Below are 17362 nucleotides of genomic sequence, written 5' to 3' on the forward strand. Positions count from 1 at the left end.
ACCGACACAGTTTGTGCTCCTGCCTGACGGGATTACAAACTGCATTACCTCCGCCGTCAACTGCGTTGCTGGGGAGGGGGCTCATCGAGAGAACGTCGTCCACCAGCACGACAGTCTAATCCTAATCCCTCTCCACAGTGATCATAGAAACCCACGGGAGCTGATGGGATGCACAGTCCTGCTGCTAACGGTGTACAGGGCCTCAGCATTCCACACGGGATACTGCAGGGTAGGCATAGCAATGGCCATTCAAGCTTTACATCCCTTTTTCAGCTGCTGATAGCTTTATTGGAGTTTTCCTCTGGGGTTATCATTTCTCAGAAGCTATTTATTTTCTTTTGGGGGGCCGGGGGGAGTGTTTAAAGAAAATCCACTGAGCTCTTTGAGTTACAGGAACATGAAAACACACAGGTTAACAATTTCTCAGTCCTGTCTGCTCTCGGCTAGCTGACAAACAGCTTTGTGTTCCCATGTCACGAGTGGCATGTTCATAGCCCGCCGAGAGGAACAGGAGCCTTGCTGAGTGTGGGGACCATGATTCTTTAGCCAGTTCGAAGTGAGTCACGTTCCCATGTTGCACACAGACAGTGCGTAACTCTTCCGAGCAAAATAAGCCGGCATCATTCTAGCACACAGACAGTTGCATACATGTGTGTGAATGTACAACAACACATGAGTGTGCAAAGGACAAGTGAGCCCCAGATGCTATGAGTGTATAAATAGAGGCGTGTAAGTGCACACACTGAAATAACACAGCAAATGTTTATTTCAATGATTAGAACGTTCAAATGAACGCCTTTTGCTGGCGCTCTGACGATACATGGGCATTCCATGAGCTATCTAGTGGTCTGTCAGGAAGTGTCTAGACACAGGTCAGGGACGTCCAAATGGAGTGCCCTGAAATCAGTGGAAGTTGCACCCATTTACATCCAGGCTGAATTTGACCCAGTAACTATTATTTGAGAAACAGCAGTTGATCACAATCGAAAGCCATACTGTAATGCATCAGTGGGCAGAGCTAAGGGTTCGTGAGAGTTCAACCTTAGCTGAGCACATACTGACTTGTGCGTCTTTGTGCTACCATAACGATGCACCAGTGTCGCCTCTGTATAGGCTGCATGGAGTGAGGACAATACCGTACCGAGTATCTCTCTGATGACGACAGGCTGTTCCAGGACAGCTGGAACACTCATGCCCCCAGCATTCACTGCCTTCACGCGAATCTGAAGTCTATCTCCGGGTGTCAGGTTGCGGATCGTGTACCGGACAGAAAGAAAGAGTTCTTTGTTAGCAGCTTCCCAGTCTTCAGCTGGAGCAAACAAACAAAAGATCTTCCTTAATAAGACAGCAGGTGACAAGCGGAAAAAACCTAACTGCCAAATAAAGTAAATGACGGAAGTTAAATGGATTCTGACAACGTTCATAGGCCCAGCGTGGGACCAGTTTTGTGGTAGTGCAATGCACCTGTCTACAAAATCTAATTCTCTCCATACGGGAGTTTCCCAAAACTACTTCAGTGCACCTGTGCCACCGTTCAAATCCCTAGCTAGCAAGTTGGCAATTTCATTCCCCGCAGAATGCAACCCAAAAGACCTCTGTGCAGCTTCCTTCATCCCCAGCAGAGCTGGCTAAAGAGTGAGTAATGCTGGTTTGGTGAGTTTTGATCAGACTTTCAGTGGGACTCTGCTCACTTACTCTTTCCCTCACTTTTCCTGAGCGTTCGTGACTGGGTTAATGTTCCCAGAGAGCAGCTTTCTCAGAGCTAGTGTAAGCGGGGGAATAGTCCCGCTATTGTGGGGAACTTTCCTGGCTTCTGCACTACCCCAGTGAAGTGGGCTAGCGAAAGGATCTGAGTCCTCGCTCCGACTTCCTTTACCCAGTGGCCTCCCTGCCCTTGAGGACTCCCCTTCCACTCTCCTGTCTGGCAGAGTCCTCGTAACCCCAACAAGGCTGGGCCCAGGATTCCTGGGGGGCTCGACCCCCAACCCTGCTGTGGTCACCTAGGACAGGGGCTAGGGTGTCCCCACTCCGGGGTACTCTCTCTGCACTGGGCACTTCTCTGACCCACTGACCATTACATACAGTTTAAAGCAAATGCAAGTTATTTAATCAACAATTAATTTTAAAAAGAATAAGGAAAAATGGGAAAGGTGAAAGGAAACACATCACACCGCTCTGCGGCAGGGCACATCACAAACAGCGTCTCTGGAATGTCAGGGCAGTTCACAGTCTGTTCCTTGTAAAGCCCAGGCCCCTGCTCAGGCCCTGGCTGTGCTGCAGGGATGCTGCGGGTTGGACACTCGCTCTGGTGGTGGCCACACGCTCTCAGGCTCTAAGTGGTGGGACCCTTCTTCCCAGTGTCGCCCCCGCCCTGTCGGGGTTACGATCCAAGCCTGGCCTGCAGAGCCCCTTGGCTGAGGCGTCTCCCTGTGCTGGGCCTGCTGCCCAGGGTCCCCCTCGCTCTCCCCAGCTGCTCATCACACCCGGCTCCGGACTGCTCCAGCCCCAGCTCCACCACTCGGTCTCAGCACGGCTGCAGCTCTGCCTCCAGCTCCCGGGGCTGCTGCTCTGGCCCCTCTGGCTCTGGTTGCTGCGGCTCTGCTCCCAGGACAGGTCTGCTCTGCAGGCTGCTTCTGTGACTCTGCTCCCAGCACTGACCTGCTTCCTGGGCTGCTTTTCTGGCCCCTCTGGCTCTGGTTGCTGCAGCTCTGCTCCCAGGGCAAGTCTGCTCTCTCTGGGCTGGGCCTCTGGCTTTGGGGCTGCAGCTCTGCTCCCAGGACAGGGTCTGCTCTCTCTGGGCTGCTTTTCTGGTCCCTCTGGATCTGGCCCAGCTCTGCTCCCCAGCTCAACTTGGGCCCCTGCTTTCTCCTCAGCTCGGCCCCACTCTGTCTGACCCAGGCAATTCCAGCTCACACGGTGGACGGGACCTCCCTGGCCTCCTGACTCCCTGATTAGCCTGCCGGTCCTGTCATTGAGGCTGACCTGGAGCATTGGCCTCTCCCCATTGTTCCTGGGGACTGTCAGTCTCAGGGTCCTGATTTGCCATAGACCCTTCCCCCTTTTAGTACTGGGAGCTAGCAACCAAAACACCCCCACTGAATGTCGGTAAGGGGCCAACAGTCCCTTTACACTAGGCTCAGAGCCAAATGCCACTGCATTGCAACACCTGCTTTGATTCAGGCAAAGGCAGCAGAAAGTTACAAAGGTCAGGTTATCCAGTCAGGGAACAGAAACAATGCCATGCGGCTAGAGGTGACCATTTGCACAGTGTGACTATGGAACGGTGAATATCAGATACTCGAAGGAGTGCTCATGCAGGCTGAAATTTACTCACACAAAATATCCATCAAACAATCCGGAACAGCAGACACCTTTCAAACAGGAAAAAGGGGCGAAACTCACTGAATAAATTGCTCGTTCTGAACTGTTCACCCAACGCTCGGCCCCAGCCAACCAACACTCACCAGCCCCCTCCGATCCACCAACCAACCAGAGCTCATTAGCCATCCCCACCAGCCAGCTCATTCGTACTTATCAGCCTCTCAGAGAGAAAACTGGCGTGCCATCCAGTGTCCCAGTGGGGAAGAGCCTGCAGAAGGGGAATGGCCCTCAAGTGGGGAACTTTGCACTTTCAGGAGCTGCACAGAAGCTAGTGCACTGCTGCTTCCCCCTCGGGACCGTACAGCTGCGAGCCTCAGGCTCCATCCTACTCCGCTTTGTGCGTTCCCACTGAGCCTCTGGTGAGTCAGTAGCGTAGCAGGCAACACCACGAGTTGCTGGTGAGTTGACAGCCACATAGCAGGGCTTGTCAGCCACCCGAACAAACAATCTACATGCCCTGGCCTCCCCAAGCCAACTCACCGGGGCTTCCTGACCAGGGCTTGGCAGCTGCACCAAAACAAGCAAGAGGTAGGACTCCTCTACCATCCGCTAAACACTAACTAGGGCTTGCTAGCCAACCTCAGCCAGAGCTAATCAGCTGCCTTCAACCAGCCACAGCTTGGGAGCACAATGCCTCTAACATGCTAGACAGCCAAGGCTTGGGAGCCTCCAAAAGTCAATCAAAGTAAGGATGGCCAGCCATGCCATCCAACCAGAAACATCCATGCCCTGGAAGAAGTCCTCAAGACCCACCAGTCCGTCCCCCCCAAAGCAGCCCCCCAGAGCTAGCTTGCCTCAGCACCCAAAGAAGCGAGGGTCACAAGCCCTCCCTTCCACCCCTAACCACCAGCAAGGTCTGTGCATCAGCCAAAACTTTCCAACCAGCCAAAACTCTCATGCCGGCCCCAACCAACCAACAGCCCAGATCCAACTAGCTAGCCAGGGCGCAAGAGCTACCCACTGCCAGATGGCTAGGGCACCCTTACCAACTAACCAGGCCCTATACAATCAAGGATCATAACAGACTGGATATTAGCCCAGCTCTGTCCAAACAGGTGCTTGGTTTAGCACCAGACTTGGGAGTGCCAGGTTGGGAAGCACTTTTTCCTCCTTCGCTACACAGTTCAGTGTTAGGGGCTGGTGGTGATGTAACCTCCAGTAAGGCAGCTTCCCATCCTACCAAGGCTCATGGGCTACCCCAAGCCAGCCAGTGCCCGTAAACCTCTCCGTATCAGCCAGCTATGGCTAGCACTCTGCCCCAAAGCCACCAACCAGGGTCTGCTGCAACCAGACATCAGGGACCCCCACTATCCAACTGAACAACCAAAGATTCACATAGCATCCTGCTCACACAGCCCTGCCAGGCTCAGGAACCGCGCCACACATCCAGCTCCCACCGACAAACCCAGCCACAGCTCCCCAGCATCCTCCAAAACTCAAGCCACCAACAAATGCAAATGGGGAATCCCCAACCATCCCCCAACCACCAGTCTGAAAAACACGATGGAGCAAATCCTGCCACCAGCCAGGGATCAGCCCCAAAGAATCAGCCAGCCGACGCCTGCCAGTGGCCCCAATGAGAACTTGCCAAATGCCACCAGCCGATAAGGTCTCCCTCCCTAGCCTGCCCTATTCCATCAACCAGCAAAGCAACCAGTGGGCTAATCAGAGACCATCAACTTGCCAACCAGAGCCTGCCAGCTGCCACCAGCCCACCAAGTTTCACTAGCCTCGTCCAATCCAGTTTGCCACCATCCAGCTCACCACCAGTCCTCAACCCAGGAACCAACACCTACAGCTTCAGCCAAGCATGACTTGCCAGCTCTCCCCAACCCTCTCTTCCTAATCCTTACATTTCCTTTCAGGTCCATGAGGATTAAATATTTCCCCTCTCCCTGCCCATCTCCACCCCCTCACCAATCATCCTGAGTCTGAAGCCAAAATATATTGCACCTGCTGATCAAACATAACGCCAACATGTTCAAAATTCGGTGCCTCAAATTAGGGATCTATGTCTATATATAGGCACCTAAATATATGAACTGCTTTTCAGAGGCACTGAACAACCGCAATACCTGCTGATTTCAATAGACCACTGAAAATCAGGTCATTTATTTAGGAGACAAAATAGAGACACAGACCTATATCCTCAAAAGGATTTAGGCACCTAATGTCCAATGAAATCAATGGGAATCAGGTGCCTAAATACCTTTGAGGATCTGGGCCACAGGGCCCTGAAGTGAAGTACACAAGTTTGAAAATATGGGACTGACCTTCTTAGTGCCCCTCCATTTGGCCCTAGCCCCCCACCCCTTCCTGTTCCTCTGCAAACTTTTTCCTCCTCCTGATGTTTTTATGGCTTTCTGGCACCCAGATCCACATTCATATGTAGTGATTCAGATGTTCAGAGACCCCAACATAGGACAAGGAACCACCCTGCTGTTCCCACCGCTGTCTCCTGACTCCAGTATGCAGCTCAGGAAGAGGGACTTGGGTTCATAGATTCACAGATTCCAAGGCCAGAAGGGACTGCTGTGATCATCCAGTCTGACCTCTGGTATAATACAGGCCAGAGATCTGCCCCAGTATAATTCCTAGAGCAGAACTTTTAGAAAGACATCCTATCGTGATTTTAAAATGGTCAGCCATGCAGAATCCACCACGACCCACAGTAAATTGTCCCAATGGTTAATTACCCTTGCCATTAAAACTATACACCTAATTTCCAGATTGAATTTGTCTAGCTTCAACCTCCAGCCATTGGATTGTGTTAGACCTTCCTCTGCTAGACTGAAGAGCCCAGTATTAAAAATATGTTCCCCGTGTAGCTACTTATCGACATAATCAAGTCCCTTTATCCCATGGGAGCAACGCTTCCTCTACAGGTCGTCACTGGACATTAAACCTGTGGCCTTCAGCACCAAAAGCATGGCCCTCTTCCCGTGGAGCTATTGGCATCAACCCACTATCTGGCAGCAATAGGAAGCTCCTATCCTCTATAGACAGCTGGCCAATTGTTACTTATTTGGAACTTTCAAAGCAAAAAGAAATTTTACACAAAAATGTTTTGCTGGTTTTCAACCAGCTCCTCCCCTGTGTGGCCTGTCCATGAGTCAGGGACATGACACACTCAGTCAGTGTGTCACACGATCTTCCCCATTAACACACAGCTCTTCATGCTTATAAAGGAGTAAAGCTCAAGCCTACTTCCATCTCTACAGCACTCCACCAGGTATCCATCCAGGCCAGTGGAGCCCGCCTGCTCTGGGGCCTTCCATGTCAGGGACACCGAGTTATCATTCACGTCCTCCACTGCCAGGTGCAATGGGCAGCTGGGCGGCTCTGTAACAAACACAGACATGTTAGAAAGACACAGAACCCCCACTGACACAACCCCTCTGGCTAGGCCTGTTCGCCACACACAGCCTCTCAATGCATTCCCCAAGTGCCTAACACACTCCCACCACAGCCTCCCACCACCACCCCAGCCTCCCACCACCACCCCGGGACTCCCACCCCAGCCTCCCCTGCCCACTCCATCCACCCAGAGATACCCACCCCAGACACCCACCCCAGCCTCCCCTAGCCCCCCATCCACCCATCGACACCCACCTCAGCCTCCCCCACCCACCCCCCAAGACACCCACCCCAGCCTCCCTCACCCACCCCCCACAAGACACTGAGACACCCACCCCAGCCTCCCCTGGCCCCCTATCCATCCATGGACACCCACCTCAGCCTTCCCCACCCAACCCCCACAAGACACCCACCCCAGCCTCCCCTGCCTATCCCCTGAGAAACCCACCCCAGCCTCCCTCGCCCACCCCCATCCACCCAAATACACCCACCCCAGTTTCCCCTACCCAACCCATTCCCTCCTAAATGCACCCACCAGCTTCCCCATGACCCAAAACACACCCAGCCCAGCCCCACACACTCACCCCATTCCCCTCTGCCCCCCCAGCACCCAATACACCCATCTCAGCCCCTTGCCCACACCCATGCACCCAGACACACACATCCCAGCCTCCCCTGCCCATCCCAGCCTCCCAATACACCCCCAGCCTCTCCACCCACCCCCATCCCCCAATTCACACCCCCCAGCCTACACTGCCCACCTCCCTACTCCCAGATATCTATCAACGTAAGAGGGGCAATACCAGGTCAGACCAATGGTCCGTCTAGCCCAGTATCCTGTCTCTGACAGACAGGGCCAGGTACTTCAAAGGGAATGAGCAGAACAGGGCAATTAATGAGTGAACCATCCCCTGCTGTCCAGTTGGAGGTTTTGGGACACCCAGAGCATGGAGTGTGTCCCTGACAATCTTGGCTAATAGCCATTGATGGACCTGTCCTCCATGGACTTATCCAGCTCCTTTGGAACCCTGTCATACTTTTGAGCACCTCAGCCTCCCGCTGCCTACCCTATCCCCTAAATACATCCCCTCCCCCTGCCAGCCTAACCTCCTCCCCTCTTTGCACCCCCAGACTCCCCCTGCCCACCCCATCCCCTAAATACACCCCTCCCCCACCAGCCTAACCTCCTCCCCTCTTTGCACCCCCAGCCTCCCTCTGCCCACCCTATCCCCCTAAATACACCCCTCCCCCCACCAGCCTAACCTCCTCCCCTCTTTGCACCCCAGCCTCCCCCTACCCACCCCGAACCCCGAGGATGGGCTCCCAGGTCCGCCTGGCTCCCCCTGCACAGACGCTCCTCTCTGATCAGATCCCTGTTCGCACCCTCCCAGCCCCCCTTCACCTGCTTTAGGCTCCCCGCGCTCCGGAGCAGCGGCCGGGGGCTGGGGCTCAGGCGGCAGGGCGCCCCCTGCTGGCGAAGCGGGAGCCGCTTCTGCTGCCCGGGTTTCGGCCGGTTCGGCTGCTGGGGTCGCCTGGGCCAGCTCTGGGTCTGGTTCTTTGCTGGGCATGACCGTAAGGTCTGTGGGCTCCGCTCTAGGGGGGAAGAGGGCTCTGCCCGGATGGGACCGGGTGTCTGCTCCGGATCTGGGGGCACCGCACCGCCTGGGACCGGGTCTCTGCTCCGGATCCGGGGGCACCGCACCGCCTGGGACCGGGTCTCTGCTCCGGATCCGGGGGCACCGCTCCGGCTGGGACCGGGTCTCTGCTCCGGATCTGGGGGGTCCGCTCCAGCTGTTACCGGGTCTCTGCTCCGGATCTGGGGGGTCCGCTCCGGCTGGGACCGGGTCTCTGCTCCGGATCTGAGGGGGGCTCCGCGCGAGGAGACCGGGTCTGTGAGTCGCTGGAGGCTCGGGAATTTTTATAGGCTCCGGCTGCCACCTGTCACCTCCCCGCAGCCCCCTGCCGCGGGTGGGGGCCGCCGCCAGGAATAGCCGCCCGGGAGCTGCGCGTCCCCGACTCCCCCCACCCGGCCCCCGGCCTGGCCCGGAGCTGCGGGGCTCCTGACTCCGCCCGCCCGGGACCGGCCCAGTGCGCCGCCGCCCCGCAGCGGGCCCCCAGCGCCCCCAGGGAAGAGCGGGGCGCTCCCCAAACCCGATGGCCACAGAGTCTCCTAAAGTGAGCCGGCTGTGGGTACCGCTCCCCTGACCCCCATTCCCAGAGTCACCCCCCCCGACCCCCACTCCCTGAGTCACCCCCCACTCCCTGACCCCCATGACCTCCCCTGACCCCCACTCCCTGAGTCATCCCCCTGACCTACCCTGACCCCCACTCCCTGAGTCACCCCCTGACCTACCCTGTTAAGTATCCTCACACCTTCTTGTCAACTGTCTAAATGGGCCATCTTGAGTATCACTACAAAAGTTTTTTTCTCCTGCTGATAATAGCTCATCTTAATTAATTAACCTCTCACAGTTTGTATGGCAACTTCCACCTTCTCTGGATGTATATATATATATCTTCTTACTATGTGTTCCATTCTATGCATCCGATGAAGTGGGCTGGGGCCCACGAAAGCTCATGCTCAAATAAATGTGTTAGTCTCTAAGATGCCACAAGTCCTCCTGTTCTTTTTGCAGATACAGACTAACACAGCTGCTATTCTGAAACCTGAATTCCATGAGTGACTCATCTGCTCCCGCCTGGCACTTCCTGAGTCCCTGGCATCCATATTAGTCATCTTGGGTTGCAAACAAGGTGAGCAGGTGCCCCCTCCTTCCCAACAGGGTCTAGTGGACATGGGAGCAGGGGTTACTCTGTCCAGCTGCCTGTGGGCCAAGAGGGGAGGAGGCTTTGTTCTTTTAACAGAAATAAAGTCCACTCAAGTTATATCAAATTCACCCACAAAGCAAGAATAGCACTGATGGATTAAGCACTCTTTGTTCTCTCTCTCTCTCTCTCTCTCTCTCTCTCCATTTTTACCACACTCATCTCTGCATGCCAGTGCCTAACAGAAGTGTCATCACCACTGAATAAAGGCCCCATGTGGTCTCTTTTCCTCCCTACCTTTCCCTGAGGCAGCCAGAAAGTTTTCTCCTCTTTCTCCACATTTGTAGTTGTCTATGTTATGGCCAGGGAAAAGTTTTATGGTATCTGTTTCCACCCTTCTGGACCAGCTGCAGAGAAAGCTCTGTCCGCTGCCCTGGTGGGCTTTGCCCTGGGGGCGCACGATTTCATAGTCCCTGAGAAACCTGCCTGCCTAGGGAGATCATGGCTGCAGAGAGGCAGGCTTGGGCCAGTTATCTGGAGGGTATTAAAGCCTGAATCTAAGCCACTCTGGGGTATAGGGAGCAGTGCACCAGGGTGATGTTCTCGCAGCAGCCCATCTGGCTGAGGAGATGGGCATGCTGGACTAATTAAAGCATTTTTAATGTTGGGGGGGCTCATTCCTAGGTGGGGTGAGTTGCAGTAATCCAAGAGGGAGGGCATGAAAGCGTAGAACACTGCGGCCTAGTCAGCATCTGCAAGGAGAGCGACAAGCTCTGGGCAGCTGCGCCGTGGAGGAGACATTTTTAGCCACTGTAGTCATCTGAGTATCCAACATCAGCAGCGCAAGGTCCAGAAGGCCCCAGGCTGCACACTGCTCTGACCATCTGAAAGCAGACTCAAGAGAGGGCAAAGTTATAGCGGTGGCCAGATCTTCCGAATGTTTCCCTCTTCAGTCACCAGGTTTAGTTTCAGCCAACCGCCAACCATCCAGGTGCCAATGTCAGCCGGGCACTGGGCCTGCTGAGAGACAGGAGCATTCACAGTGGCAGACGTAAATGATATGTTAAACGACGTGTAATCTGCATGTTGCCGGCACTTGAGACTCAGTCCTTGACTCCTGCCAAAACCTTCCAGGACGTCGTTCCGATACTTTTATGGGGAGCCAGAACAGCATCTGCTGGCACTTCCAGTATTTCCAGTATTTGCATTCTCCAGCACAGCGCTCACCTGCCGATGTGTCCATGATATCTCGTGATCCCGCCGTGGCCGCGTGGAGATGTTAAATAGGATGAGGAAAAGAACAGAATCAGGTGGAACTCCACAAGGTATTCACTGTTCTCTAGGAACTGCAGAAAGAAAGGGTTGGGCCCATCTGGGCACTTTTCTGTTAACTCCTGCTTTAGCTTCACGCCAGGAGAGTAATTGATCATGATCATTAGCATCCAAAACCACCGAGAGATCCACTAATACGGATATGGACATTCTGACCACAGTCCAGGGTCATTCGCCCTCTGTCCATTCAGCAGCGTGGCCAGCATTATTGTCACTCCACATCCCAGCCCGGAGGGATCTAGAACACCGGTGTAGTTGTAAATGGCTCTTTGCTGGTTTTTCAGTTACTATATTCAAAAGTAAGAAGGATACCAGGCAGTAGCAGGTAATGTCTGTTAAATCAAGAGATGGCTTCTTGGGTACCAGTTGGATACCACATGCACAGACCCGTCTGAAAAGGGGTCTTGACAATATCTGTTAGTAGTAGTCCTAGCTGTTGTCAAGTCACTTTCACAAGCTAGGAAGGAAGTGGGTCTGAGGCCCAGATAGATCCACAAGGGTATTTAGGCTCATAATGTCCATTGAGGCTCTGGGCCTGACTCAGATTTCCTTCAGCATTTCTGCTATTTTTTGCTGTGTTAGATGCAGGCGTGGGTTTAGCCTGGGTTCCTTTCCACCCCCAGAAATCATGAAACCAAGGGTGCCAAACTTGAGTGGCACTGTGACCCCATGCACCAGGTCAGGACGCCGGGTGCAGGGAGCTAAGCCTAGACCCAATGAACAGGAGCTGCTGCTGTGGGGTGAGTGAGGAGTGGGCTAGCTCTCCAGACCACCACCACCACCCAGGGCCTCCCCTCTCACCAGGCTGGGATTAGGGTTGCGGGGCTGGGACAGAAGGTGCTGTGGAGGGTGGTTGGTGCCCCTCCCTTGACTACAACTCAAAATCACGTCCAAGAAGAGTGCACCCATGTTTATTATGGAACACTAGTAATGCACAAGTTAAAAATAAATGTCTTTGCAAAAACTGCAAAAGCACCTAAAACATGTCTAGTTATGCTAAAGAATTGAAAAATCAGAATAAAAAGCAAAAATATATTTTAACAAAGGGGGGGGGGGGGATAAAGAGTGAAAAAACAGGTCATTTTTCTCTCATATGCTGTACCAAAGCACAGCTTGTGTTATAAATGACTTGAGCCGTATTATATTGTAAATAAACTAAATTAATCTGTGTATACACTCGGGTTACTAAAAACAAGGGAAATGTAACACCAGACAAACAAACAAACAAACAATATATCCTGTTAACCAACTTAAGCTATTTAAGAGTGCATCCCACAGACCACAAACACCAGGAAATATCAGTACAGAGTGGAAAAAACCTGCCATGTTGAAAATATTTTTTTAAGTGTGTTATAAATAACAGACTGGTCCACTACACTTCTGCTTACTATACATGGACAAACGAGGATGCGATCAACTATAGAAACATTATAAAAACCAATAGCCGGGCCAGGTCAAACTGTTATTTAAACTGTATATTATTAAGCAAAGTAAGTTCACGGATATACCTGTGGTTTTAAATCTTTCTCACTAAAATATGGCGAAATTTCTTTACTGCGTAAAAACAAATGTATCATTACTGCATATTTCTTGATTAATTAATATGATAGCATCTTATCAGAAATGAGCACAAAACTCAAGGGCTGGTCAAAAAACTATTTCACAGTCTGGTATCTTTCAAAATACTGTAGAACACTCCAAAATCCAGACGAAATTCTTGGCTACATTTCAAGATGATCTAAATCTAAATATCTTCTTGAAACAGGGGTAATAGATAGATAGATATAATAGATAGATATAAATCATGAACTATTTTGACCACCAGGCAGTGGAAACCATTGTATGGTACTGACGGCCTGGCCACTAAGAAATGGTACACCATTTACAATATGCAATATGCTAAACTGTAAAAACACAAGTACAAATTAATACATTATTTACAGTAAACAACCTAAAGGCAAGGGGAAATCATGGTAGGGAAATTATATGTACCACTTACTGTGTAACTCCCATAACCAGCTCGTTAGAAAACACTGAAAAAGGAAAATTGCCCAACCTTATTAACAATAAACAGTTAGCTAATTGATAAAAACTCTAGCTAACTGACAGTGTGTTAAAGCATGTAACCAAATTCCCTTTAAGAACCATCTGAGGTCAGTAACATGACATCCTAATTAAGGCACATGTTATTCAAAACAATCTTGCTTAGCATCTGGTTCCATGTACACTTCTCTTACGGTATCACTACCGATATTGGATCCTGGCACCGCAATATTTAATAAATTGGGTACTGTCCATTCAGCAGTATCTACACTGAACTGGACGGCATTATCTACAAAAACAGCTGAATCTACGTCAACTAGTGGTGTATCATGCACCAACGCACACCTGATAAGCACCCCACACAGCTTCTTATGCCAGGGATGTTTTTAACATCACAACTCCAGAAAGGCTCAGCCCAGCATCGGAGACAGAGACGCTCGACGCTCCTATCTCCTGCCCAGTAAAGCTTACCAAATGGTAAACGTCAGCGGGAAGGGTGACCTATAACATGAATAGACAGTACTGTGTAGTAACTAATGACGAGAAATGTCACTTGTAATGTCACTACTCCAGATTTCTGTTTTGCTCCTCATGTACGAGCCTTTGGAACACACTCATAACGCCTTTCCCAGTTTTTCAAAACAAATCTGTTATCCGAAGTAAGCTCAATACCAAAACGAAGTTAACATTTACCTACCAGTTTTAATGTCCGTATTAATCACTTTAAAACATGACTAGCCAAAAAAGCCACACACATTATTCACATTAGCAATAACATGCACAAGGCAAAACAGGCCTCGAGTAACTTGGTCCATAGTGGGGATCTCGACATGCTGATTTCCTGCACTTGGATGAAGTTGTGTTTAAGGCTTTGCTTGTGTTACAAGGTGGATTCGTTTTAGCTGTGGTAATTATGTATTGCCGCTTACACCGTTTGTTAAAACACTTTAAATTACATATAAAGGGTTCTCACCACTAATTCATATATTAAATTGGCAAAAGTATCACCTTGACTACAACAAACCAGACAGCAAGCAGTGGCCTTGTTGACTATATATGCTGGCTAACATAAATATATATCAATAATACATATTATCTGCACCATCTATATACATATTAGTATACATTAAGCACCAACAACATTAATCACAAATATTATAACAGTGATATAGCATAAACAGGCCTGTATCAAAATCCCATTCACTTATGCTAAGTATCCAATAACACCTTAGATTTGCTGAAGTAAGCATTTCACTTAAGCAGATAGGAAACTTGTCAAAATCAAGATACATTTGTTCTATGTCTTAGAACAAGCTAGAGAAGGACCATCATGGATCAATACCAAAACAAAGATCCAAAACAAAGAGAAGGAAAGACCAGAACAAGTTAGGGAACTGGGACAAGCTGATGGATTGAATTTTAGTGATGTGTAAAGAAATGTGTAACTTGTAAAATCATATATATAATACCAGCTAAAATGTGTAACTTGGGGGAGCACACCTTCTGCACAAGGTAAGTGTAACATCCCTGCACAGAACTGCTCTTCGGAGACTGGTATCATATAAACCCATTTTCCTGCACCATATTCATAAACATGACTAACGTTGGTTCTTTTTCTTAAGTATATTTCATAACAAACCAAAGTAGGGTCAAGCAATACAAATCTTCACTGAAAACCGAAACATTTTGAAATATTTCAGCTTTCAGGCATTCAGTTTATTGATGAAAAATTGTAATTTTCTGTGTCTTGTGGACATTTTCCACGAAAATGGTTTAGGAAGAGATTTTTCAGCCAGGCCTAAGAACAATATATACCCGTCTCCCAGGGAGGTTGTGAGGCTTCGTTAATTATTGCTTGGAAATTGCTTTGCAAGTCTCAGATGAAAGGTGCCACCTAACTGATAAGGTATCACTCTAATTCCCAGCACCCTCCGGTAGAATCTCTGGAATACATCTTGGAAATGACCTATCAACTCTGGCTTCCCTATCATTCAAGAGGGTGGCAAGAGTGGACTAGAGCAGAACGGGGAAAAATTGTTTCCTGCAGTTCAGTTTTTCCCAAGGTGCTTAGGTCCAGATCCTCAAAGGTATTTAGGTGCCTAACTCCCATTGAAACCAATGAGAGTCAGGTGCCTAAATACCTCTGAAGACCTGGATCTAGTATTGTGACATTTGTGTTACCTCTCAGTCCATATACAGGTTCGCTTATCACCAGAGCACCTGGATGCCAGATACATGATCAAGGAGAACACCAATCCTTTCTTAATGGGCCAGAGTCCTCGCTTCTCACTGATCGTAGGCCCTTCAAATTTGTCTTCAGAAGCAGTGTATTGAGAGGAGGCTCGCGCGAATGGATGAGTCCTACCGCACCCTATAAGTGGTCAGGCTCATCCAGATTTTTAGCAGTAGGAAATGACACAGCCAAGTATCTTCCCCCAGATCTGGCCTGGGCCCCCAGCACTTTCGCTCTGGGACCGTCAGGCACTTAGATCTCTGTTAACCACGGCTGATGTCTTGGTGCATGGAGATAGAAGCTATCTCTGAGACAGCTGGGCTGTAGCCTGAGGCTCCTGAGATTAAGACCAGCACCTTGACATGGATCCAGAATTAGACAACCAGTCATGATGACATTATGTAAATGCAGGAGGACTTTGTGTCCTCATGTCATGGAGCAAAGTGGTGACACCAAAGGCCCAGAATAAATTCAGGACTCTTTTCTTGTCCTTGTGGGAGAGGCTTGTGAAAGCAGGGTTGTTCTGAGGGATTCATAGTAGTTAAACATTGACACTGTGCGTGGAACTGTAAAGTGCGCAGAAGACACAGTCCTGCTCTGACGAGTTTAGCTTCAGTCTGCCACGCAGAGAAGTCATCCGCAACTTGCACCCGGGGTCTAAATCCGGTGTTCACAACCTCATTAAAGGCGATGGTAGGTGTAACACCTAAGCACACTTCTGTAGAAATCTGATATTCCCAGATAACTGATGAGAAGGTTCAGAGGATATTTACAGCTTGATATCTTCAGTCTGCGCACCTCACCTTATCAAAGTCACCTCACTCTGATCGCTTATTCCCCACTCTGGCTCGTGTTTTCTTATAATCAGTGATCAGGTCAGACCTATACCCATGTAAGCAGGGTCTCAATGAATGATCGTCTGATAGCTAGCTGGGAGGGGGAGAGACTTTAGGTGTGTTTATGTAAATACAGTTTGCTCCTGCTCTGCTTAGATATTCAGCAGATAGAGTGGTGTCAAAGTGATCAACGTTGGCTGGTGTTGGGTTACAAATCACTTTAGTACTGAATAGGGGTAATGAAATATGGTTACCAATGTTGTAATTATTGTAGGAATACAGGGAAGCAGGACTGTGCTTAATCTGTCCCAAATGAGGGGGTCACCCTCCCTTGAAAGACCCTTATTAAGTCAGGGGCTTGAATGCCAGAGTCCTGTGAAAATAAGATGGGTGAGAATAAGAGTCCTGTTTAAAGCTGGTTTCAGAGTAGCAGCCGTGTTAGTCTGTATCCGCAAAAAGAACAGGAGGACTTGTGGCACCTCAGAGACTAACACATTTATTTGCGCATACGCTTTCGTGGGCTACAGCTCACTTTGTCGGATGCATGACCTTTCTCCAACTGTTCTTCTAGGACTGGTTTAACATGTTTCCTACTTCTCTTTTTTTCCCCCACCCCTTCTTCAAAGAAAGCGCTAAACAGGCTTTATTAGGAGTCTCTTTTTATTTTTGTATTTTAAATGCTCAATCAGCACTAAAACCAGGTGTGGTGGGACTGTGTTTCTGCCATGCTAAGAGCTAAAAATCACTGAGAGCTGAAATCACTCAAGATGGGGCAGGGTTTCTGCCCAGCCTGCAAAGAGCTGAAAATCACGAAGGGGCTACGGCTGGGAACTTCAACGCGCTGTCGCGGGAGCGCTTTGAAGTGCGAGCGTGGTCGCGTGAGCGCTGGGAGAGCTCTCCCCACGCCCCTGGTACTCCACCTCCACGAGGGGATTAGCTCTGAGCGCCCAGCGCTTGGAGCCTGTCCACAGTGGCGCTTAAAAGCGCTCCGACTTGCTGCACTCGGGGGGAGGGGGGGGCTGATTTTTCACCTCCCTGAGCCAGCAAGCTAGAGCGCTATGAAATGCAAGCATAGCCGAGCTCTGAGAGACGGACGTCCAGAGGCCACAGCAGAGAGGCATAGCAGCAGAAGGTGGCTGACAATCGGCTGGCGAACGAGTGGCTGGTGAGGTGGCACAGTGGGCGGTTGGCAGGGTGGCCAGGTGGTGCAGAGAGTGGCCACAAGGCCCGGTGAGTGGCCAGCAGGGCAGCTGGGGGGGCGGCGAGCGAGTGCCTGAGCAGTGGAGCAAGTAAGGTGCCTCCTTACCTTCACCCAGGGTGGGAGGTGAACTCTGCAGATGCACCTCTGAACTCTGGGGCCGCACTGGCCAAGGACAGCAACTGTGAGTGGGGTGCAGAGAAGGGACGGGCACGT

The 17362-nt window shown here is 50.6% G+C and overlaps 1 protein-coding gene and 1 long non-coding RNA gene across 2 annotated transcripts in view; one reads left to right on the forward strand and one right to left on the reverse strand.

Moving 5' to 3' along the window:
* MYBPH (myosin binding protein H) overlaps positions 1–8752 on the reverse strand; it is a 26821-nt gene extending 18069 nt beyond the window's left edge. The window contains exons 1-3 of the mRNA XM_074935904.1: positions 8141–8752; positions 6589–6723; positions 1142–1309 (exon numbers count right to left, since the gene is read on the reverse strand). Of these exons, the coding sequence (XP_074792005.1) occupies positions 1142–1309; positions 6589–6723; positions 8141–8306 (469 nt within the window). The 5' untranslated portion in view covers positions 8307–8752. The remainder of the gene's footprint in view (positions 1–1141; positions 1310–6588; positions 6724–8140) is intronic.
* On the forward strand, positions 8215–10954 carry LOC141975507 (uncharacterized). Its single transcript, XR_012635942.1, has 3 exons — positions 8215–8315; positions 9375–9492; positions 10189–10954. It is a non-coding gene; the product is annotated as an uncharacterized LOC141975507 (long non-coding RNA).
* The last annotated feature ends 6408 nt before the right edge of the window (positions 10955–17362 follow it).

This window comes from Natator depressus, chromosome 21 (assembly GCF_965152275.1).
Source record: "Natator depressus isolate rNatDep1 chromosome 21, rNatDep2.hap1, whole genome shotgun sequence".
Lineage (NCBI taxonomy): Eukaryota > Metazoa > Chordata > Testudines > Cheloniidae > Natator > Natator depressus.